Here is a 25,444-nt window from a genome sequence, read left to right as displayed (position 1 = left end):
ATATTATCTCTTGTATATATTAGAGAAACAAACGAATCAAAGATACTGATTTGCACTTTAGAATTATCACATTTCTCTTAGACTGATCATCCAAACTGGAGTGACCATCCACTTTGAACAGTTAAATCACCACGTGGCCCTTTCTCTGGAATATTAGCTTAAAAACTACCCTGCCACTGTTAGCTATTTAGCAGGGCCACTTAATCCTGATGATAAAACAGGAATTTTAAACCCACCTAGCAAGGGTTCAAAGGGGAAATTGTAATTGGGGGAGCTTGAACAGAGGATCACAGATGACACAATGGTACAGGAATTATTGATGGAACATCAGTTAGTGCTGCTACTGCACAACTCAGATGCCATCAGGGTGGTTTAAAAGGTCCCCCTGCAAATGCATGGGTTTCCTCTCACTTTCAAAAGACATGCTAAAAGCTAAAACTTTCTCTTGAGATGCAGACACAAGTGTATCTGGTTCACAAGAGGCCAAAAAAAACCCCACAAACAAGCCAATTAAAGGGAATGGTTCAATTTTGATCTTAAAAACAATTTATAAGATTGAAAAATGTTTTCCCAAAATTGTCCTAAATTGGGACATTCCCAAAACATATGGATCAAGAGCACTTCAAAAATGTTGCATTTATCACATTATGGACCAATGTCTGCATTAAAAACAAGCTAAGTTTGGACATGTGTGTTCTATGTACCACCTTAATTTGTAATAAACATGTCTTGCACAAAATGAAGAATTTTTAATCAAACTAAAAGCAGAGTACCAATCTTCATCTGAAAATGTTATATTGAGATCACATTAATCATTCTTAATCCTAGCCATTGAGGCTGATCTTAAATCATTATAAATACATATTAATCCACTGTGAACAAACTATAAATTAAAAAAAAGTAATTTGCAATTGGAGAAAAATCCTGTAATTTCGACTGAACAAAGTGCCTAACTTGTAAGCATCTAAAGAAATGTCTATTAGAAAGATTAAATTTAGCTGAAAGTTGTTCAAAGGTAACAGATATCTTGAATAAAATTATAATTTGTGTTACCTAATCTGTACCATTCCTAAAGCCTGCATCTAAAACAAAGGCTGAAAAAGATTGTTTTAGCTTTTAGCACTTTGATAGCCAGACGAGCAATTCTATTGAAATGGAAAGATGACTGACTCCACCCACTCATACACAGTGGTTACATGATGTCATGACCTATTGAAGCTTGGAGAAAATTAGATACAACATGAAAAGCAGAAAGTTTCAATTTGCAAAGATGTGGGGCCCATTCATAGAATGATCGGCAGATTTACGTAATTTGGATGTTCCGGTGATTCTCTGTCTCGTGTCTGAAGGTCGCACATTTTTACATTTTTCCCTGATAAGTTAACTTTGATGAGAGGGAGGGGCTAGAATAGTTTTAATTTTAGTTTTTATTTCCTTTCTATTCTTTTTTAGATTATATACGGGTTTAATCCTGGTTGTCCTAGATCATATTATCACGTTAGACATATTATGACCAAGGCTGGGTATAATGTCCCTCAAATGAGGTACATTTATTTTTAAATATAAGGATGGATTTGAATTACATTTATATTAATTTGCAATATGTATATAGGACATGCTTTTTTGCTATATTCGTAGATTTTGTATGTAGGATTAATAGGTTAAACTCAAAAATATTTTAAAAAGATCTGCCGGCCGGGAAGCCAAATGTCACTGGTGTAGGGAGAAAAAGAGAGACACACAGAGATAGAGAGAATAGGTTATGAAGAAATGAGCAGGAGGATGGAATTAATAAGAGTCCTCCAGGAGCTAGAACCGATTTAAATGGTACCTCATGTGCTAATATTCCCATCTCTCTCTTGGGAAGAACATTTAACCAAATAACATGCTGTGATTTACCTTCCAACCTAACTTTTATTTTTCAATTGAAATTTCACCCTTGCAGATCAAATTACGGACTTGCCCACAGATGTTTTACATTCAGCATGACCCAAGATACTATGTGACTCATTTCAAACAGGAAGAGCCCAAATACTGTAAATGGAAATCCCAGCCCCCGTGCAGGGGAAAAAAAAACTCCCCTATGGTCAGTGGAGATGAAAATTTTTAAAAAAAGTCCAGTTCCTTTATGTGGCCTTTAGGTACACTCCCACTAAGCTGCAATTAGTAATAAGACTTCCTTATCACAGGCAAACCCCGCTTTGCCACGGAATTTCAAAACTAATGCACACACAAGAAACTTTTGCTTTGATCTTTCAGCCTTTAGCCAAATTCAGAACGAACCTCGATGAAACGTCGGTTATGTACAGTACTTTTATCTTTGCTACATGAGGAACCCTGCTGGGTTTCTCCAGCGTTGTGTTTTCACCATGAGGTCTATTGTTTGTCGTGCAATATACATGGGGTGATTGACTTCAGAATGTGATGTTTCTTGATCCAAACCACAAATACGTGAAATGATCAGTTATCATTCCCTTCAAGCTAACTCCTGCTGAATAATTGTTAGACTTTATATTTAAAAGAGTCAACATCACCCTCCTCATACAAAATGTAACCATTGTATTAGAGCCTTAATCATCTTATTTTAAAAAAATGGTCAACTTATATTTCCAGTCATTTCAGGGTGGAGATCGCGAGTGACTTTAGTAACACAGCGCTGGAGAAACTCAGCAGGTCCCTCATGTCGCAAAGGAAAAGATACAGAACCGACGCCTCGGGCTGGAGCCCTTCCTCGAAGATAGTTCTTTTAAAATGATGGGATACCCACCCTCTCCTCCCCCAACAAATCGTGCGCGACAAAGGAAAGCCAGGACACTTACAATGACAGTCGCGCCGCTTCCAACTCCGTCTCTGTGATTGACCCCCCCTCCCCCTTTCACCTCTCCGACTCGCATCGGTTGAGTTGACGAGCCAATCTCAGCTTCCTTGCCTCCCCCCTTCACGAAATGGAAAGTCAGTCCGCCCAATGCAGCAATGCTCAGAAGAAACGTGTCGACGTCGCCTGTCCAGCCCGACTCTTCCCCCCACCCCTTACGCAACGTTGCCGCCACATCCTCCGCCCACCCCGAGTGCCCGGGAATCCCGATCCTCCTGACTGTACTGCCGCGGCTGGGCTGGTGCTGCCCAGCCCCGGGACGGTGGGCGGACGCGCAGTTTGCTCCCTCCCTCCTCTCTTCAACCATGTCTCATTGGAAAGTCGATGTGCCCAGCAGGAGTTAGCTTGAAGGGAATGATATTTGTGGTTTGTGGTTTGGATTAAGAAGCAACACATTCTGAAGTCAATCACCCCATGTATATTGGACGACAAACAATAGTCCTCATGGTGAAAACACAACGCTGGAGAAACCCAGCAGGGTTCCTCATGTATTAGAATGAACGCATTGCAAGCCCGTCCACATTCATTTTAGGTTGGGGTTGCTCCAATCATTTTGAAACGTAGACAAGTCTGGCAGCCCCTTTTGCTCTGAAAGCGCTTTCTTTGAGCCCCCGTGGTTGGGTTATCTGCATTTCCGCTTCATTTTTAATCACATAGTTCGATACAATTGTATTGCAGCCTGCAGGCCCAGACAAGGAGACACAAATCCATTGAGGAGCAAGGCTACTGATCAGTTTTGTGCCTAAAAATCGAGATCAGAATTTATTGACATGAACAAGTCGGTGTTTTAGTCCCTTTTTTTCAGGATAGCTTACTTATTTTTGCTGATTTGTTTGATCACAAGTCTGAAAGGAGAGCAAATGGGGTTGTTCCAGCCTATTTTCACACGCAGTTTAACGATTTAAAGGTGGAAATTAGAGACAAAGAAAAATTGCTGGAGACACTCAGCAAGCAGCGAGAGAAACTAAAATTTCCAGATTGCCAACTCTAAAAGAATGGGAACGGTGACGAGCATGGTTCAAGTTGCAGCGCAAGAGAAGGGTTTGGAGAGAACACAAAGCCCAAGAGAATTTCAGATGACACAGCTGCAATTTGGAGATTAAAATCGATTAAATTAATGAGGGGAGAAGTGGAGCAACACTGAAAGAGAGTGGGGGTGGAGAGAGACACGAAGAAGTGGAGGAAGAGGGTTTAAAAGAGGGGAGGGAACAGGGAGAAAGGGCCTGATGTAGGAAAAGATGGGGAGAGAGCAGCTGAAAGAACACCTTTCTCCCTTTTCTTTCAGCCCTCTCCCTCTTTTTACACCTTTCTCTCCCACTCTCATTCTCTCCCTCCCTCTTAAATGCTCTCTTAAAAGACCTCCTTTGCCCTCCCCTTTGCTTTTTCTTCCCCTCTTTCACCCCTCTCCCTGTCATTCTTCCCCTCAACAATCACTGTAAACCTTTAATAAATGAGAATTCTGGAAATATCCAGTGAGTTCATTAGCATCTGTGGAGAAAGAAAACCCAAGTAACGTTCCACCACGGATGACTTTGCACCAGAACTGGGCACACTTTTCAGTCTGAGCTTTGTGGGGATCATTTGTCCACAATGTTGTCACCATTCATGAACATGCTGCATGTATATGTCCGAGGGACATATTGGCACTGTATGTTTTACAAAGCTGCGAGCAAAACCACTTTATATTCTGACTGTCCTTAAACAACTAATAGCTCAATGGTTCGAGCACTGGTCTTCTTACTCAGAGGTCACAAGTTTGTTCCTCACTGGGGCCTCATTTCTGAGGGGTGCTGGACAAGGTGGCCCCTTACGATAGACAAAGTTAAAGAACATTACATTCTAAATGTAGTATTCCGTGACAATAATAGAACCTTCACCTTTACCATCAGTCTCCATATTCTTGACCTTGCTGTCATTTATTTTTTGTTAGGAATTAAAGTACCTTTAAAGAAATTGCTCGAGACAAAAATTGAGAACAAAGAACATTTATTACTACAACAATGCAAAGTTGGGTGCTTCCCCTTACCCTGGGAATACACACACACACTGGGGCTCACCCAACTTTTATACAGTTGATTTCAGTGTAGGAATACCCTCCCCCTTACATTCTTCTGCCCCCTGGATGGGTTTGGCATAGGTAATTCTTCCTGCCTACGTGCAGTTTCAGTACACTTGGAGGACCAGGGGGTATCCTGTGGGTGCCCCATCATGTCATTGTCCTTATTCACACCTTCCTGATTCTCTGGGCTACAGTCTCTTGATATGCAGAGTTGACTCATTCTATCTAGGGTTGGCTAATTTCATATGTATAAATCTGTGTATGGTTAGCTAATTAGAAATGTATGACTTGGTACTTCTGTCCAGGGCTAGGAGACCCTTATCTGATCCAGACTACCTCAACTTCCTACATTCTATTGTACCTTACCATTCCTTATCTTAGTCCTATGGTCTTGTCACAAAGGATAGAAGATTCTTATGTTAATCGTGCTGACTCTGCTTTCCTGCATCCTAAGCCCCAAACTTATCCTGTTTGAACTGGTTTCAGCCATTTTACTGATGAACTTTAGTTTCTTCCATGTTCATAATTTTAGGTCAATTTTCCCATCTCTCACAATCCTCACTTTTCTTTTAGATCAGTAATACTGATCTTTCACCATGATCAGTGTTACTGATCTTTGGTTACTAGTGTCAGTGTGACTGATCCCCCCCCCCCTCTCCTCACTTTTCTTTTAGATCAGTAACACTGATCTTTGGTTACTAGTGTCAGTGTGACTGATTCCCCCCCCCCCTCTCCTCACTTTTCTTTTAGATCAGTAACACTGATCTTTCAAGTGTAAGGTGTAGTTTTACCCAGCTGGTCAATAACCGAATTGTAATGTCTGTGTAAAGTCTTTAGGTAGGGGAGCACCATGAAGGTCAGGGGAGTGAGTGCAGCTGCTTATTAGGGTTTGGAGTATCAGGCTCCAGTTCTCAGTAAAGAGTCTAGTCCATCCCATACGTTGAAATATTGAAGCAGTGTCTTTGAAGCACACGACCTTTGTAAGTGTTGTCCCGACGAAGTCTGTGAGAGGCGCTGCCTTCAGCAGCGAACAAGTAGCAGTCTATGAGAAGCGCTGCCTTCAGCAGCGAACGAGTAGCAGTCTATGAGAAGCGCTGCCTTCAGCAGCGAACGAGTAGCAGTCTATGAGAAGCGCTGCCTTCAGCAGCGAACGAGTAGCAGTCTATGAGAAGCGCTGCCTTCAGCAGCGAACGAGTAGCAGTAGTCAGGCGGTTCCGTTTGATTGTGGCTCGTATCTGATGTCCTCTTCAGCCCCGAACCCTAGGGCCACCGATCTCCGAAGGCTGTTTGGAGCCTGATATTAAAGTGTCAAGCAGCTCACGTTGTTGGAAACTGGTGCTCCCTTTCATGGGGTGATGAAAAGTGACCAAGCAGGGGGGGGGATTGTTTCTTGTGATTTAACTGTGTGTTGCAGCTTGTCTGCTAACATTAGCATATATATCATTGAACTTGTGAGTTGCAGCCTGTCTGTGTACATTAGCATATGTATTAACTCTCTCTCTCTCTGTTACATGTACAATGCTGACTACCATTCTGTCTGTCTTTGTCCCACCATGTCCTTTGTGCTATCGCTTCAAAACTCCTGTCTTTAATACCTGTGTAGGCTATGATACAAATTAGATGTACTCCACTAAAGCTGTTTAATTCCCCTGGTCCGTATTGGAATCCCTTGTTAACCCATATCCCACTATGACTATACATTAAATCTATGCCCTGTCTACATTCTAAAGGAGCACAATTGTAACCTCTGCTGCCCCTATTCCAGGGGGACTTAAAACATTAACGAACAATATTCCAAAAAATGAGTAAAACAACAATGAAAGTAAAACCCATTGAAAGCAGCAATAAAATATAACAATAACTGAATAAACAACAATAAATGTAAAGCTCATTGAAAACAGCAATAAAATACAACAATAACTGAATAAACCACAATAAATGTAAAGCTCATTGAAAACAGCAATAAAATACACAAAAACTGAATAAACCACGATAAATGTAAAGCTCATTGAAAACAGCAATAAAATACACAAAACTGAATAAACCATTAAAAAAACGAATAAAATTGTAACATTATGGCACTTTGTCATTAATTCTTTCTCTCTTGTTCTTACTGCGGTGTCTGTAATTAAAAGTACACAGAAGGGACCATCCCAGGCAGGTTTTAGTTGATCCTCTTGCCATGCTTTTACATATAACCAATCACTAGATTTTAATAAAATGAATAACAATCTGACTTTCCTTTGTGTTAGTGTAAAAATTGTAAAATGAAACACAAACCATATTTGCATGGGTTTTGAATATGTTAGACCTTATTAAAATGCAGTTGGAGCTGCTTGTCTGTATGGGGCACAACCCTCCAATTTGTTAGAGTGAGTACATAACAGACATTGCAGCACAAGAGCCCCTGCAAGAGAACTTGAAACATATTCAACCTTTAGTTCTGCCTTAAGTAAAATGCCTTGTGCCACAGCTCACAGGAGCTGGCCTTATTTAAAACAGTCTGTAAAACAGGCACCAAAAAAAAGTTAAAAGATGTTCTTATGAAGATTGCACACACAATAATTTAAGTACAGGCTAGTTTCTATTATATTCCACTTAAAAGTTCTGCTGCATGAATCCTGGAGCTTGTGGAGTCATTATTGAATCAAGAAATATTGGTACCATGCCAATCTCATTCTAACATGCCAATTTCTCCAGTCCTTAAGTCAAGATGTACTGAATAGCATCCGGTACAAGATCTGTGAGTTCTTAATGATATTATTATTCTTATGCACCCAATTGTTCTGAACTATGCCACCAATTTAAATCATATTCCACCTATTGCAGTACTCACACAGCACCATAGACCAGTTCGCAGGTTTATTTCTCCATTAAGCTGAATCCAGTCGCGCAGGGTTTACCTCCGTGATTATTTACAATGTAACTTCTGCACTACCGGATTTAAATATAAACCTGATGAATGGGGAAAGTTATCATGAATTAAATAACAGCGGCAATACAGAGAAATTGTGCTGAGGCATTAATTTCACTCCAGAGGAAAATGCACCAGAGAAATGAATGATTAAACTTATAGGAATCCCCATAGGAATCCCCAGAGGTATCTTTATTCTCCAGAGGTGGGTGATCTTTAAACTCACGGACCTTGACTGCTGAATGTGTAGAAGAAATGTATTAAATGTGTTGATAGGGCTCCATACCTCTAACTGCAAGACAAGAGCCTGAAGCCTCAATTTCAAGTGCCACAGTGCACTTAAAGGGACATGCACACTCCCCCTTCAACTGGCTGATCCAGCCACTTTACACATCAGATCCTTTCTTTATCTCACATACACTTAAAGTTAAGATGTATAGAACTCACCCTATTTGCGCAAACATTTCTCCCTGCAAATGTTATAACATCACTCAACTATCAGGTACTCCCTGTGCAAAATCACATTTAAATACAATTTATTTCATAAATTGGAATTAACTGGTAGTTAAATTTGCTAATTCTACAGTATTGAAAAACGATCATTTATGACATTTAATTTTTAGCATGAATTTTAATCAATATTGGTCAGTGACTGAAGTGGGAAGTCGTGATTTATGAAATTATCTCTGGTCTCTACTCTCCCACTCCCTGCACTTCTCCCAACATTCAGGAGCTGGCACACAGTCCCTGCCTTTTTTTTTCATGTTACTCATCTACTATTCCTTTAACTGCTTGCATCAAAATGTTAGCCTTTGCTTTCTGCTTATCCTCAGATGTCTGGACAAATGCTTTTTGTGTGATCTGTAGAAGCTGGGTTATTCCCTGCTCATGCCAATTTTCTGTCTTTTGTAATTTTCTCTTAATGTCTGGGGCTGAGTTGGTAACAAAACCTGTTAGTACCAATTGTTCCCCTGCTGGGGATTCTATGTCGAGACCCCCATATTGTATATATATTTGGTCCCAAAAATTGGTCTAACTGTTCGGCACATCCCTGGGGATCTTCTATCAGGGAGGTCAGTTCTTTCTTAAAGTTACACACTTCAGTACTGGTCAGGGGCACATTTACGAAACCGAGACCCTCTCTCATGGGAACTTCCCGCAGTGGTCTCATCCAATTGGTTTCTGGCTTATTAGGTCTGGGTTCCTGCTCCCTGGGAAATGAATCAAAGGGTTCTGCCCTTTCTTCCTGAAGAGTCTCACGCTGTTCTGAATTAAAGTTACCTCTCTCTCCTGCCAACAGAGGTGGTAATCGAGTGCTTTGTGAGCAAGTTATCATACCACTCCTGCTCTCTTCTCTCTTCTCTAGTGGTGGGGGAGGTGGGGAAGGTGCAGAAGGGTAGGTCATAGGAGGGGAAGGAAAGATAGGAGCCGGCATAGGAGGAACATAGGGTGGAGGGAGGGAATGTAACACATCCCAACCCTGTGATTCAGGGACAAGAGGTTCCTCCTCTCTCTTATCCCTGGATTCTTTCTCATTCAAAACCAGCTGTTCAATGGATCCCTTGAGCCAGCAGGCTGCATATTCCCTGCTCTCAACATTGTCTGGCTGGTTTTGATAGAGCCATAAGTTCAAAGCTTCACACATCCATTCATCCTCGGATCCGAATTTTGGCCAGTACACGGAGCTCCCTTTAACCGGGTATCCCACCCATTCATTACAACAATACCTGACCGTCGTCAGTTTGTCTTTACCGCGGGTCTTTCCCGTGCCCCACTCAGATAACATCATCCCAAGCGGGCTGTACGTAGCTATCTGGTGGTCACGTCCTGTGTCAGGACTCTCATCTCTACTGCCCGCTATTCCCATACTTAGGAACAAGTAAAATACTCTTACCGAGTTCTGGCAGTACTGCTCTAGCGCGCGTCCTTCCGCCGTTTGTTCTCAATGCCTCTTCTCGGATATCACTCGCTTCTTCCACTGACCAGCCACCCGTCGCCCGTGAGTCCAGCTGAATCAGCCGGGGTGCACCTACTCTCGTCGTCGGGGTACTCTGTCAGTGGAGGGAGTGTGATCCCGGACGAGCCCCCATTTGTTAGGAATTAAAGTACCTTTAAAGAAATTGCTCGAGACAAAAATTGAGAACAAAGAACATTTATTACTACAACAATGCAAAGTTGGGTGCTTCCCCTTACCCTGGGAATACACACACACACTGGGGCTCACCCAACTTTTATACAGTTGATTTCAGTGTAGGAATACCCTCCCCCTTACATTCTTCTGCCCCCTGGATGGGTTTGGCATAGGTAATTCTTCCTGCCTACGTGCAGTTTCAGTACACTTGGAGGACCAGGGGGTATCCTGTGGGTGCCCCATCATGTCATTGTCCTTATTCACACCTTCCTGATTCTCTGGGCTACAGTCTCTTGATATGCAGAGTTGACTCATTCTATCTAGGGTTGGCTAATTTCATATGTATAAATCTGTGTATGGTTAGCTAATTAGAAATGTATGACTTGGTACTTCTGTCCAGGGCTAGGAGACCCTTATCTGATCCAGACTACCTCAACTTCCTACATTCTATTGTACCTTACCATTCCTTATCTTAGTCCTATGGTCTTGTCACAAAGACTAGAAGATTCTTATGTTAATCGTGCTGACTCTGCTTTCCTGCATCCTAAGCCCCAAACTTATCCTGTTTGAACTGGTTTCAGCCATTTTACTGATGAACTTTAGTTTCTTCCATGTTCATAATTTTAGGTCAATTTTCCCATCTCTCACATTTTCAATAGGTAAGATGATTGTACAGAGACACCCAAGTGTGCTTGTACATGGATCATAAAAAGGTTAGCTTGTAAGTGCAGCAGATAAATGGGATATTTGCCTTTAATGCTAAAGGGATCAAATTGAAGAGTGGAGAGGTCTGCTGCACCTGAACAGGGTTCTGGCAAGGCCGTGCCTGGAGGCACATGTGCAGTTCTGGTTTCCTTACTTGAGAAAGGATGTACTGGCTTTGGAAGTGGTGCAGAGGAGGCACACAGGATTGATTCTGAAATAAGAGATTTAACATGACAAAAAACAGCTTCTTCCCCTCCTTCATCAGATTTCTGAAAGGACAATGAACCTATCAACACTACCTGGCTTTTAAATTTTTTTTATTTCGACTAATTTATTTTTAATCTTGTATTTTACAGAATTGTAATTTTGCACCTTGTTCTGCAAACAACAAATTTCACGGCACATGGTCAATGATAATAAATCCGACTCTAATCTGTCGTCTGGGACGATACTCATTGGAGTTCAGAAGGATCTTATAATACATTTAATATAAGATTGAAATGGGGAGGTTGTTTCCAATGGCAGGTGAGACTAGATCTCATGGGCATAGCTTGAAGATTTGATGGAGTTGATGCAAGACAGAGATCAGTACAAATGACTTCTCCCAGAGTAGTGGAATTCTCTGCCCATGGAAGCAGTAGAGGCTGCCCCATTAAATGTATTTCAGACAAAGGGGGATAGATTGTTGAATAGTAGGGGAATTAAGGGTTATGGAAAAGTCAGTGGAGTCAATTGCATGTCCAGATCAGCTGTGAATGGCAGAACAAGCTCGATGAGCCAGACAGCCTATTCCTGATATATAAAGTGTTATTATTTCATCCGATTGTATTGTTTTCTTTCATAAAAAGGAAATTATATTTAAATCCACATGAAGCAGATAGACTTTCTGGTTCACTAAATAAATGTGCCAAATATGAATAAATTCACAGGTACATGTTTTAGTGAAGACATTAAAATACTGTTCTCTGACCTACACTTTATTCTTTGCCCAGCTGCTTCCACCCAGGCATGCAACTAACTATGGAGTTTAATATTAATATAAAAAAAATCTGTCTTCTCTCACTGACAAACTGTGTCTTCTCTCACTCAAACACTTGGGTTGGAAGATTTCTCAACATTTGGCTTAAACCTTGATAAGCCTGCATCCCAACATTTTGGAGGACATCAGAATGGAGAGGGCAGATGTGCATGACTCAAAGTTTCACAGATATGAGAGTAGTTCGCACATATTGTTAGATGGCAAATGTAACTGCACTATTTATGAAAGGATGGAAAGCATAAACGAAGCTACAAACCTTATGGAAGCAGGAAGATAAATTATAGTATCTATTATTAAGGAAGAAGCAACAGGATTCTTCGAAAAGGGTTGAGTAGAATCAACATGAATTATAAAAGAAAAGCAGGTTTGTAATTAGTAATAAAGATAAAAAGATATGTGGGTGTTGTTTCCCTTTCATAATGATCTTCATTAAGGTGCCACACAAGAGGTTACTAAGTCAAACTGGAGCAGGGCTGTTACAACTAAATTAGATTGAGAATTGATGAGCATACATAAAGACAAAGAATAGCAGCAAATGCATTATTTTTGGGTTGGAAGGATAGGTCCAAATGGGGAGCTGCAGGATCAGTGCTGGCTCGCACTCCACAATCTATAACCAATGACTTGGATGAGGGACAAATTGGGTAATATATTCATGGTACAAAGTTACAGGACAGCATGTGTTGTGAAGAACATGCAGAAAGGGTGTAGACAGGCGTAACATGGCTGGTGGACAGTGGAAAAACGAGAAATCATCCATTTTGGAAGAAAAATATACTAAGCGATATATCTTGAGAGATTTAATGGTGTTTCTGTTCAAAGGGACCTGGGTGTCCTTGTCCATTAATAATGGTAGTGTGCAGATAAAGCAATCAATCAACTGGATAAATTGTCTTTATTGCAAAAGAATTTGAAAACAGGAGGGCAGCATTTTACTGGAATGATATATGGGAGTGATGCATCTGGAATAGTAAGAACATCTATGTCAAACACAATCAACTTTTGAAAATGCTAGAAATCTTCAACAGGTCAGGTCATATCTGTGGGAAAAGAGAATTAATATTTCTGTCAAAAAACCCTTTATCAGAACACAACAGATGTTTTATAAACTTGCAGGAAGGGTGGGGGACATCTCTGATACTGTAAAACGTCTTTAGTCGTTTCAGTAACTACCCCTCCATCAGTACTCTGTTTTAGTATGGTGTCAGTTAAAGCTGCTTCAAGGTCTGCTGTGTGTTTCCTTATTTCCGCCTTTTGTAAGCTCTGAAAGTTATTTAAAAGTCCAAATAATTTTACATGGCTTTTAAGCTGCTTAAATGTATACTCTCAAGATTGAATAGCTTTGTCTAGCACTAAGCTGAAGCACTGAACTCTTTATGCTTCTTTTGGATCATCTAAAGCTTGATCTTTTGCCTCATATGAAAACATTCTCTTCCTTCTACGTAGTTTTCTTTCTTGAAATTGTCTAAACTCCAATGGTAATTCAACAGCTTCAGCCCATTCATTTGCGCCTATTAGGACATCATTAAAACTGCCTTCTCTATAAATTCTTAGCTATGATAATAGTTTTTCAAATGACTCCATGCCTTCATCAATGTCCTTTGTTTCACCTTGTAGTTCCTTGCTTATGTAGTTAACTTTAAAAAGTACTTCATGCCAAAATATCAAAGAAACTAAAAATGTGTAGTCTTTTAGGGTTTTCTTTTATAATTCATGTTGATTCTACTCAACCCTTTGCTAAAGATTTAGCTTTTGCTTTTGCCTTGGGCTCATCTGTTATCTCTGATATTTCCACAAGTGCATCATATACTTCTCCAACCTGATAACGTAGCTTTAACACTATCAATTCGACACTCCCACCTTGTGTGGCTCAGGGGTTTCACTGATATCCCGGGTACATGTTTGTTTAAAAACTGCCCACCTCTTAGTTGATGCTGAGAACAATATGTAGATCCTTTGCAAGATCCCAAAAAATGTTATAGCATCTGGACAACACTTGGCTACATCTCCGAGTAAAAGGTTATAATTGTGACATGCACAGGGGAGAAAGAAAGCTCTTGAATTATCCTTCAACAGTCGTGCTTGTACTCCAGATGTGTGACCTTTCATGTCGCTACCGTTGTCATAGCCTTGGCCTCGAATATCTTTCACCTCTAAATTTAATTCCTTCAGTGTGTTTAATAATGTTTTATATAAATCTTCTCCTGTGCTACTTTCAACCTGCATAAACTTTATGAAATGTTCATAAACACCTGAAAGAGCCAAGTTACCATCAGACTCATACCTGATCGTTAGAGACATTTGCTCTTGGTGACTCATATCAGGTGTGCAGTCGAAAATTATGGCGTAGTACTCAGCTGCTTTTACGCGTTTCAGTATCTCATTCAAAACAGCTGTAGCCATAATGTCTAGTAGTTCATTCTGAGTATCTTTCCCTAAATAGTTATTATGAATTTCGTGGGTTTTAACTTTTTGCAAATGTTCTTCAAGAACAGGGTCAAACTTTCCAAACAGTTCAACAAGACCTAAAAAGTTTCCATTGTATAAACTCTCATTACCAACTTTTTCCTCTGTTCCTCTAAATGCTAGATTTCTCTCAGCAAGAAACTGCGCTATTGCTATTAGCCTTTTGAATACTTGCTGCCAGTGCTTTGCATGTTCATTGACGATTATTTCAAGGTCTTTGTCAATTGTCTGTCCACTACAAAGTCTTTGGTATAACTCCCAGAAACTCCATGTGGCTTCCAAATGGTTTTTAGAATTTTCATGCTCACACAACCTTGTATGAAGATTAGACCAGTTGTTGAATCCACTTGTTGATAATGCACTGGTTGTGTTCTTACTAAAAAGTTTACAATAAAAGCAATAAATTCTATCAGTAGACAGAGTATATAATCCAAGGTCTTTCAACACACTCCCCATTGAAAGTTTCCTCTTACAGTGAAACTTTGAAAAACACAATCCCTTCTCATTTTGTGGAAAGTTGTTCACTGGAATTGGAGGACCTTTCATTGTTAAATAATCTCTTACATTTTTTGTTCACTGGAATAGGAGGACCTTTCATTGTTAAATAATCTCTTACATTTTTTGTTCACTGGAATAGGAGGACCTTTCATTGTTAAATAATCTCTTACATTTTGATTTATTTATGCTGGCCAGTTGGCTGGGTCATCATAAATGTTAATTACAACTGTACTCATGGATGATCCATCATTGCGTGATGTTTGGGCTTGGTCTTTTTGGGCTATAAGTGGACTTTCCGCTTTGGCACTGTCTTCTGGTGTATTGAGACAATCTTCAATTTGATTCACAGCTGCGTCATCCTTTTCTAACTTGTTATCAATTTCATCATTGTATTCATCAACTGTAATTGGACTCAAGGCTGTATTGTCATTTTCTGAATTGTTTTTGTTTTCTTCATCCTCAATACATGGGCGCTTCAAAGATGGAGTGACAAGGAATTTTGTGATAGCTCCTCTATGATTTTCATTTTCAGGTACCTTAGCCTTGGCCAGTGCTCATTTCTGGTTGCTGCTTAAATACCTACGCCCTTTGTCTCTATCTTGCTTGTGCTTGCCATGTAAAATGACATAAATTTTAAGATTCTAATTTTCTGGGCTATATTTTTAAGGTAAAAAAGGTAAAAGTATATTTTAAAATGTTTAGACTTAAAATTACACCAAAAAACTTAACATTAGCAATTTGTTATAAAATTGGACGACATCCCTGATAACATGTCTACGTTGTTCCAACAGTGGAACAATGTTGTCATCGTCGTTGGTTCAAAGTAAGAAACCAACGTTAATCCTATATCATTCTGCTCATTAGCTTTACGTTGTTCCAACGTCAGCTGCTGACCTTGGAACAACGCACCCAACTCTTAACTTCTGAACACCACAGAACTGCAAAACAAGCGACCGATTCTGTATTTGTTAAATGACGACAACTTTGAATAAGGTAAGAATTGCCTTTTTTTAGTCATGGTTAGATTAGTTAGTTAAGGTTACATTCCAGAACGGGGGGTGACGCACTTTAATTTTGCCTTTTTTTTAAAGCCTATTTTCTAGTCGAATGTCAGCGCTAGTTTGTCACTAGATATTTGGCTAGAAAATTGGTGGAAAAACTGATGCGAGTAACGGATGAAATTCGCCCCTGAAGAAAACAATTTCCGCGTGGTCAAGCTAAACTGCACCTGTTCCAAATCACCAAAAACATGAAATAGGCTATATTAAGCCCTGGCAGTGCAATAGCATAGTTAGTAACAGTAGCCTAGTACTATTTTGATACTAAATCAAACCACTGCAAAATTATGAAACAATGACAGAGGCAGCCTTGCTAAGAATATCTGGATCTTGTAAAGATGAATAACCCCAAGATGTACAGTACATGCCCCTATAGCTGAATAACCTTGTAAACCAGCTCGTAAAGACTTATAACCCCCACAGCGACCTAGCCTAGTAAAGATCAACTTAAACTATCGTATCTTTGGGGTTATTCATCTTTACAAAACCCGAATATCCTCACCAATTCCACCTACAATTGCTAACATTGTCGGAAATTCTACGCTTAGGGCCTAGGCTATTTACGTTCAGGCTAACTGCTTAAGCCCAGGCTATAGGCTAGGCCCTAGGCTAGCATGACGCTATCTCAATCTCATATTAAAGTACAAGTTTTCTTATTGATTAGCCTATAGCTTGTTTTGATCTTGATAATAATAAGAGATGCTTCATCAGCTCCGGAATACATCTATCTTACTGGGTCAAATGAATACGAAACATTACATTTTTGGCTAGGAAGACAAAGGAGGCCTATTGCCAATAGTTTAATCGAAGACATATTTCCTTAAAATATTTCACCGAGATAATATGATCAATCAAGTTCACTGACAAATCCCTCAGTTTATAAGGCCTATAGTACTATTATTTTCTTACCAGTTTAAACGAAGTCTGTCACAGTGTTCTCTGCTCAAGGCCTGGGCTCAAACACGTGTGCGGGGCGCTCTTGAGGAGCGGGGCCCAATTTGGTCAAATAGGCTTAAAACCAGCCCTGCCACAGGCTGAGTCAGAACAGGTTGGAGAATTCAAGTGGCAGGCAATAGGAAGCTCAGTGTCGCTCACCCCTTCAGAATGAATGCAGTTGTTCCACGAATCGATCCCCAATCTACATTTGGCTTCTCCAACAGGGAGGAGATGATATTGTGTGCACGGAATGCGGTACACTAGATTGAAAGATGGGCAAGTGAATTACCGCCTTCGCTTGAAAGACTGTTTAGGTTCTGAGTTGGAGGAAAGGGAAGAAGTGAAAAAACAAGTTTTGCATCAACTGCAGTTGCAAGGGAGAAATCTAAGCTGTACATTAACAGTCCATGGTAGTAGTAGTTGTTCAGCTGGCCTCAAATCAGGTGGAGATCACACTGGGAGAAAATTAAAGGCTGGACTTTATTGTCAGATGATTAGAACATTGTGAGTACATATTTCTGGAAATTATGTCTCAGTCCAAACCCAGTAATACATGCTGTTTTAGTATTTTACCTTACAAGACAGACAATGCTTGTGATATACATATCTGCCATAAATATGGCCTATAAACATGGGGTGCACATTTAGATTGCTCACCAAATTTTCATGAACATCTTGAAGTCTTTGCTTCAATAATCAATTTGTGAATCTATATCCCAGAAAATTAGATTAAGCTGGAGAGGATTTCTATTTTTTTTCCCTCTCTGTACTCCAAGAGGTACCACACTGGGGGACACTGGACTTAGGGGATTAAACTGCTACCTATGAAGTGAACGGCTCTATACAAATTATAGCCTGAAACTCATAAAACAACACCATAGGAATGGTTGGCAAACATTGGTCTGAAAGGGGCTCTGCAAGAAAAGCTTTGAAGAATAGGAGATTGAAACTCATCTGCCAATATATTGAGATCTTAACAATATTTCTGGTTAAAAAGATGAAATTGTGTAATCCATTCTGGACAGATTCGGCATCCAGCAATACCTCTCTGGTATATTAGGACAAAGCTGAGATGGAACAAAAAGAGTTGTTTTAAAAATCTTACCTGAGATCAATAATTAAACTTTCAGGTTTACACTTAGTCAGGAAGATTGCTTGATCAAAGCAGAACAAAACTAGGAGGATCATTCAAACCCCAACCTCATGCATAGATCTGATATTTCATGTGCATTATGAAATTCAAACTATCCCACATCTCATAATATTAATTTGAAACTGACATACCTGAACTTGATCAAGTATCTGATATTGCCACAATTTAGCTAAATAAGACTTCTGTTTCAATGCTTTAACTTTATTTGTTAGAACATTTTGTTGATCTATCCTAATGCACAAGGTAAATAAAGTTACTTCATGGTTCTCTGTACTGTTGGCAAGCAATGGGAACTTTTCCCTGTGTGTTCTTGTTCTGTTTATTCTATGTACTTCTATTTAATTTTCCGATTCTGAGAACAGATCACGCGTGAAATGGCATTGAGCAAACATCTTTCTACAAGTACTGTTCGTCCTGTTTACTATTTCCAGCATTTTGGTGTTTTTTCCAGATAAATTGCTGTGTTTTACTCTTTTCTACAATAGATTGTCAAATGTAAAACCAATGAATACTTAGAATTATCAACAAAGAAAATATTTTAAAAATTTTGACATAAATATCCCCAAATGGAGTTATGAAATTTGAGGATTGATGGCCCTCTAGTGGAGCTATCTTTTCATTTTATTCCACTCATTTTTCTCAAAACAGGTCATGGTTATTTTTATATTTTAATTTTCAAGGAAATTCAATTTTGATAAGATCAGTGGGACTAGTGGAATGATGTTTTGGCACAAACTAAAAGGGTCGATTGACCTGTTTTCTGTGCAGTAGTGTTGTATGGTTTGAAGACAAAAATATAATTGTTTAAGTAAATTTGAATGCACAATGTACTTTGAAATTCTAACAATATGTTCTCAACAACAAATTCCTCAGACTCCTCCACAACAAACTCAATCAGTGGCTCATTTAAGGACTCTTACTTGTACACTTTATTGATTTAAAAAAAAAATTCTCTCGTTATTGCACAGTTTGTTTAGAGTTCTTTATTTGTTTACACTTGTACACGGTGTAGTTTTATTTTGCATGACCAATAAGTGGTAATTCTGCCAGGCCCACAGGAAAAAGAATCTCAGGATTGTATGTGATGTCAAGTATGTACTCTGACAATAAATCTGAAATCTAACTGGCAGGATGTCAATATTATTATGTAGTTATTTAATGTACAAACAGAATTTTCTCAAACAAAATCTCAATTCTATCACCTTATGTGTGATCTTACATCTGAGATAACATGCCACTCTTAATAAGGTTAGAGCATACATCAGAAGTGATATTGGTGTGTTTCAGTTTTCTCTAACTTATGTCAAACACCTTCCTGACAAGATAAACCTTTGATTGAAAACTAATATTGAATATTAGGTGAACAAAATTAAAATGGCAAGTTAGCAAGGCAAATTCTATCATTCAAACAATACACATTCAAAGGAATTACTAGATCTTTGTAGGAAATTTTGAAAAAATTATCCAACTTTCAGTACTCTTGAGGTGAAAGGATTGGTTCAATGCGAAATGAAGATGTAATGAACTTCAACAAAAAATTCATTTTAAAACAAGACACAAGAAAATACGAGAGACAAGAGACAGCAGCCGCTGTAATCTGGAGCAAAAACTCAGCAAAACAGGCAGATAGTGTGGACATCTTCCCATCATCTCTTCTGCAAAGACACAATTCCATTTTCTCAATTTTTTTTAAGCTCTGCGACATTTGATTCCCAAGACAAGGCTTTCCATTCAAGAACAGGTAGAAGCAATGTCAGAACATCAAATAAAAGGAGTATTAGGACAGTCATGCAGCATTCTTTGATAAGAGTCTGTACAGCGATTGCCTCTGTAGTGGACCTCTTGGTTAGTACTACACCATGTTGAAGCAATGAACTGCAGTTTCTCTCAGCAACCACTGAGATACACACAAAAACCCTTTGCTATAGTCACACAATCACTCCCGCGACAATTTCACTTCTGCCATAGCACTTTGAATTAAACTGGACAATGAAGATTTTCCTTCCTGAACACTTTTGGGTGTATATTATGGATTTTGGGCTGCTAATCATGAAAATCACTATGTACCATTTTTTTTTTAGATATGACCTATTTTTGTGATTTCCTATCAACTACTATATTGCCTACAAAGCAAGCTGCTTTGGTCAGTCCAAGCATGCCTGGGTATGCATTCAGTGCAGCGTCCATGCAAATGTTGTCTGAGGCCTGGTCATGATTGGAAGACATTTCAATTTTTAAATTTAGACAAACAGCACAGTATCAGGCCCATGAGCCTGTGCTCCCCAATTAACCAACAAACCCCAGTACATTCCTTTTTAAAGATGTTGTTGAGAAATTTCTTGGCAACTACAGAGCACCAACTACCTCCAGCTGATTGACAACATGCTTCAAGCAAACAAAACCATGAGGTGCAACATGTCACTGTAAATTCAGTTTCTGCATTCACAACCTGCTGATCTTGGTGCAGTCAGTGACAAACATGGTGAAAGGTTTCACCAGGACATTGCCACTGTGGAAAAGTGGTACCAGGGCATTGGTCGGCGCTGGCCGACCATTGTCGGAGACAGACATGCGAGGCATCAGATGCTGAGTACAAATGAAAATCAGCAGCCACAAAATATCTTTAGGTCAGTTGAACTAACACAACGTGTCAGGACCATGCGATTAAACCTGCTCAATTCAATTCAATAATCGTACGAGATGCAGCAGATCTGAAATTATCTTTGTGCCCAGTTTGAAGTTGCCGATCTTAATCCCCTTTTTTTTCAGGAACCGAACCTTTTGAAAGCTTTTGTTGCCCAGCGTTACCGACATCAAGGAAACATCTCACCCTCAATCACTGTCCCAATCCATGTGGCGATTGCGCGTGCGCAACTTCTCCAGTCCGTCCCGTTTATCGTTCCCCCACCTCGCTTGTACGTCCTGCTTCACCGGCCCCCACCTCCCCAGTCCGTTCTCCAGTTCCGTCCCCATTCTCGCCTGCAACCTATTGTACCGTCGCTCCTTTCCAGTCCGTCCTGTTTTATTGTCCCCTCCCCTGTCCGTCCTCCTGTAACGCCCCCTCCTCGCCTGTCCGTCCTGCTTCACCGTCCCCCTCCAACCTGTTGTTTCCTCTCCGTCCCTTTTTATGTCCCCCTGTGGCCGGGGTGGCGTCGCCATCTTCCTCCGAGTTTTGGGGAGGTGTCTTCGCCTGCTAGGTTTGATGATTTAAGGCCATCTGATCGCGGTCTCGCCCACACGATGCAGCCGAGCTGATCGCGGCCGAAGTACCGGCTGTCCCTTCTCGAGCTGGGGGGTCGGGGTCGGGGGTCGGCGCCGTTATGGGGAACCAGCTGGCCGGCATCGCGCCCGCCCAGATCCTGTCCGTCGACAGCTACTTCTCCGACATCCACGAGTTCGAGTACGACAAGAGCTTGGGCAGCACCCGCTTCTTCAAGGTGGCCCGGGCCAAGCACCGCGAGGGGCTGGCCGTGGTCAAGGTATTCGCCGTGCAGGACCCGTCGTTGCCGCTCAGCGCCTACCGGCAGGAGTTGGAGGAGCTGCGGCAGCGCCTGCTCGGCGCCCTCCATTGCGTCCCCTTCCAGAGGGCCAGCCTCACCGAGAAAGCCGCCCTGCTCTTCCGCCAGTACGTGCGCGACAACCTGTACGACCGCATCAGCACCCGGCCCTTCCTGAACAACGTGGAGAAAAAGTGGATCGCCTTCCAGCTCCTCAACGCGCTGGAGCAGGCTCACCGGGCCGGGGTCCGGCACGGCGACATCAAGACGGAAAACGTGATGGTGACCAGCTGGAACTGGGTGCTGCTCACCGACTTCGCCAGCTTCAAGCCCACCTACCTCCCCGAGGACAACCCGGCGGACTTCAATTATTTCTTCGATACCTCCAGGAGGAGAACCTGCTACATTGCCCCCGAGCGCTTTGTGGACGGGACTCTGTTCAGCACGGAGTTGGAAGCCGCGAGGGATTCAAATACCCCACTGGTGGATCTCACTTCAAACAGCCAGAGGATGAGGGGTGAACTCAAACCAGCTATGGATGTCTTCTCTGCAGGTACACGTACCAAGTAACGGGGTTTGTGTGGGGGCGGGGGGAAGAGTTTGAATTCTAAAAAAATTGAATTAAAAAAGAAAATCTGCAGATGCTGGGGCCCAGTGCTGTGCATTGAAGGTGCTAGAGAAATGCAGCAGGTCACGCAGGGTCGGTAGGAAGCAAAAAGGCAGGGTCAGTTTCTGGCCTGAGCCCTTCGAGAGGAGTGCTTTAAAAGAAAAGGTGGGGGTGAGTAGGATAGGGGTAACAACGCAGGCTAAGAGGAAATAGGTGGATTCAGGCGGGAGGGTAGAAGAGCTGAGAAGTGAAGGGGGAGTGGGCAGAGGTCGAAGAGAAGGGGCTGGGAGCTGGAGGAGGGGTCGGCCAAAATGTGGAGGTTGTTATCAATGCCGTCTTGTGCCAAAACTGAGTAGGAGGTGTTTTTCCTCCAAGTTGTGAGTCGGCTCAACTTGATAGTACATGAGGCCATTGACCGTGTGCCAGTGGGGCGTGGAATTAAAGTGGTTGGCCTCTGGGAGGTCTGTGCTTTTGCAGTAACCTGAGTGAAGGCGCTCAACGAAACGATCTCTCAGTTGGCGTCCAGTCTCCCAAATGTAGAGGAGGCCACACCGGATGCAGTCAATGACCCCTGCAGATTCATGAGTGAAGGGTTGCTTCATCTGGGGCCCCAAATAGTGGTAAGGGAGGAGGTGAAAGCGCAGTATTTCTTGTGGTCATGGGGTAGGTCCCAAGGAGGGAATTAGTGGGAAGGTATGAGAGAATGGGGGAGTCTTGGAAGAAGTGATTCCTATGGAAAGCAGAGAGGGGAGGGAGAGATGTGTCTGGTGGTGGAGTCCTGATGTAGGTGGTGAAAGTTGTGGAGAACAATACACTGGGATGCAACAGCAGGTGGGATGGTGGGTAAGGACGAGGGGAACCCACCATATCACTGCCAACCTCTGCCCTACATTGTGTCTTGCTTGTCTATTTTTTCCCAAATCAGAACATATCATTGGCTCCTGCAGGTGCTTCATCGTGACCTTGGCTAGCCATAGTGCTGTTTCCAAGCATCCTCTTCCACTACTGCATTTCTCCATTTCCAAATTTGACCATTCTCTTCCTCACATTCTCCATTGCTCCTGATCACAGACTGGTCTCATTCAACTTTACCGTGCCCACTTGCAATTTGGATCAATGTAACATTTGGGTTCCAAATTGCTTGTTATACCTGAAAGTTTATTTGTGTCTAAAACATTGTCACCCAGTGATTTTTGCCATTTATAGGTTTGATTGGAAAATTAGCATGCTGATGAGTAGTCAGGGGGATGTGTAGAGTCTTCCATAAAACATAGTCAAGCTGGGTGTGTGGGTAAGAATGTGGCATATAGAAGATAACTGAAGATAAAAGTGTGACAGATTAGGAAATAGTCACTTTCAAAAGGATCTTTCTGTCCCTCTATACATTTAATTGAAAGGTGCAGAACCAGTTTGGCTTTTGGTGAGATGACTTCAGGTTTCAGATTTACTGTCAGAGTACATGCATGACATTACATACAGCCCTGAGATTCTGAATGACCACTTTAAAAAAAATCCTCTACTCAATGTACATATGTAAACAAATAAAGAAATGTAAACAAACTGCAATGCAGAGAAAGAAAATCAATAATGGAAAAGTAAGAGTTTTTAAATGAGTCCCTGATGGAGTTTGTTGTTGAGGAGTCTGATGGTGGAGGGAGAGCAGCTGTTCCTGAACGTGGTTGTGTGAGTCTTGTGGCACCTCGACCTCTTTCCTGATGGCGGCAGTGAGAATAGAGCGTCTGCTGGGTGGTATGGGTCGTTGATAAATGCTGCTGCTCTCCAATGGCAACTTTCCCCTTAGATGTTCTTGATGGTGGGGAGGGTTTTGCTTCTGATGTCCTGGGCTGTGCCCACTATCTTTTGTAGGGACATTGGTGTCCCCATACCAGACTGTGATGCATTTGGTCAGCACATTTTACAGCACACCTGTAGAAATTTGCCCGGGTTTCTGGTGTCGTATCAAACATCTGCAAACTCCTGAGGAAGTAGAGGTGTTGATGTGCTTTCTTCACGATGACGTCAGAATTAAAGAGGAATTTCGATCATCATATGGAGTGATGGTGAGATTACCCTTGAATAAAGTGCAGAGAAATTGACCAGGCCTGTGTCTTCTAGAATTTGGGAAAATGTGAGGTAGCTTTATCGAAACTGAAGGTCTTGTAGGGTTTGCGTGGTTGCACGTAAATGCTTTCCTTGGTTGAGGAGCTTCGAACTTGGAATCACTGTCTCATTGCGAGGGTTTAGCTATTTAGAACTGCGAAGAGGAGAAATTTCTTTATTCAAAGGGTGGACAATCTTTGTCATTCTCTAACCTAGACAGATATAGAGGCTCAGACATTCAGCTCGTTTAAAACCATGTTACAAGTTCAGTGAACCAGCAGCAATAGAAATACACAAAAGCAATGGTTCCTTAAACCAAATTAGTTTAATTCTCTGAGTATAGAACAACAAAATCAACACTTAACTTATCAGCACTAAGTTATATACACAATCCCTCCCCTCCACCCTCCACCCTCCCCCAACCTAATCTAAGTGAAAGTGTGTGTAATGAGTTTTCAAAAAAAGTCCTTTTTACTGGCCAATCTTCCACTGTCCACATTTCCAAGGCTACAGTTTGCAGTAATCTTCAATCCTGTGCACAGAATCTAACAGTCATGACATTCAAGCAAATCTCAGTGCTTTACTAAGAACTACCAGGCAGAAAAGTTATAGAGGGTCACAGAGAGATGGTTGTTGCTTGTTGGGCACCCCAAACAGGAGTGTCTTCCAGAAAAAAACTTGTCTTCTTTCCAGGTTCTTCTCACAGAGTTTTTCACCTCTTCGCCACACCGGGAAGACTAGCCACCACTCCTGATTTCCACAGAGAGTGCACTCACGTTGCCATATTGGTACTCTGCCCAGTCTTAAAAAAGGAGGGAGCCTTTTCAGCAGCTCCTCTTCTGTCCAGCCTTTTCTCTCCAAACTGTCTTCTCTCTCTCTCATTCTCTGCCCCTCCCCTCCTGGTGTTCCAGGCACTGTTCTTTTATTTTGGTTTCAGTTTGCAAATTGCTAAAGCCCAGAACCTTCTTTTTGCACCTGCCCTTGGAACTTTGTAAGGCTGTCTCTGTGAAATGCATGCAACCTAACAGCTAACCCAATTCTAATCCTTTTTATAAGCATATATTTAGTTAACACATTGCATCACAACCAATACTGTACTTGTTAAGGGATTTGATGTACTTGAAAATGACACTGAGAAAAGGGAATCACACAGTCCCGAAGGAGGGTGGTGCAGGGGCAAGGAGTTGGATGGTGGATGATGGATGAAGGAAGATGGTGCAGGGGCGAGGACTTGGATGGTGGATGAAGGAGGGTGGTGCAAGGGCGAGGAGTTGGATGGTGGATGAAGGAGGGTGGTGCAGTGGCGAGGAGTTGGATGGTGGATGAAGGAGGGTGGTGCAGGGGCGAGGAGTTGGATGGTGGATGAAGGAGGGTGGTGCAGGGGTGAGGAGTTGAATGGTGGATGA

At 41.5% G+C, this 25,444-nt stretch overlaps 2 protein-coding genes across 6 annotated transcripts in view; one reads left to right on the top strand and one right to left on the bottom strand.

The window, feature by feature from the left end:
* LOC138751960 (uncharacterized) overlaps positions 1–20,738 on the bottom strand; it is an 81,858-nt gene extending 61,120 nt beyond the window's left edge. Inside the window, exon 1 of one of the 3 annotated variants that reach the window (XM_069915001.1) lies at positions 20,665–20,738. The gene's annotated coding sequence lies outside the window, so the exon portion shown is untranslated. Of the gene's footprint in view, positions 1–2,819; positions 3,002–20,612 lie in introns of those variants that run through there. The other 2 variants (XM_069915012.1, XM_069914991.1) reach the window with 2 other exon arrangements.
* A 68-nt stretch (positions 20,739–20,806) lies between these two features.
* pik3r4 (phosphoinositide-3-kinase, regulatory subunit 4) overlaps positions 20,807–25,444 on the top strand; it is a 98,630-nt gene continuing 93,992 nt past the window's right edge. For all 3 annotated transcript variants that reach the window (XM_069906799.1, XM_069906782.1, XM_069906791.1), the window contains exon 1: positions 20,807–21,884. In XM_069906799.1, coding sequence (XP_069762900.1) covers positions 21,155–21,884 — 730 coding nt within the window. In that variant the 5' untranslated portion in view covers positions 20,807–21,154. The remainder of the gene's footprint in view (positions 21,885–25,444) is intronic.

This window comes from Narcine bancroftii, chromosome 1, assembly GCF_036971445.1.
Source record: "Narcine bancroftii isolate sNarBan1 chromosome 1, sNarBan1.hap1, whole genome shotgun sequence".
NCBI classification, from domain to species: Eukaryota; Metazoa; Chordata; class Chondrichthyes; order Torpediniformes; family Narcinidae; genus Narcine; species Narcine bancroftii.
This window is presented reverse-complemented; position numbering and strand designations above follow the sequence as displayed.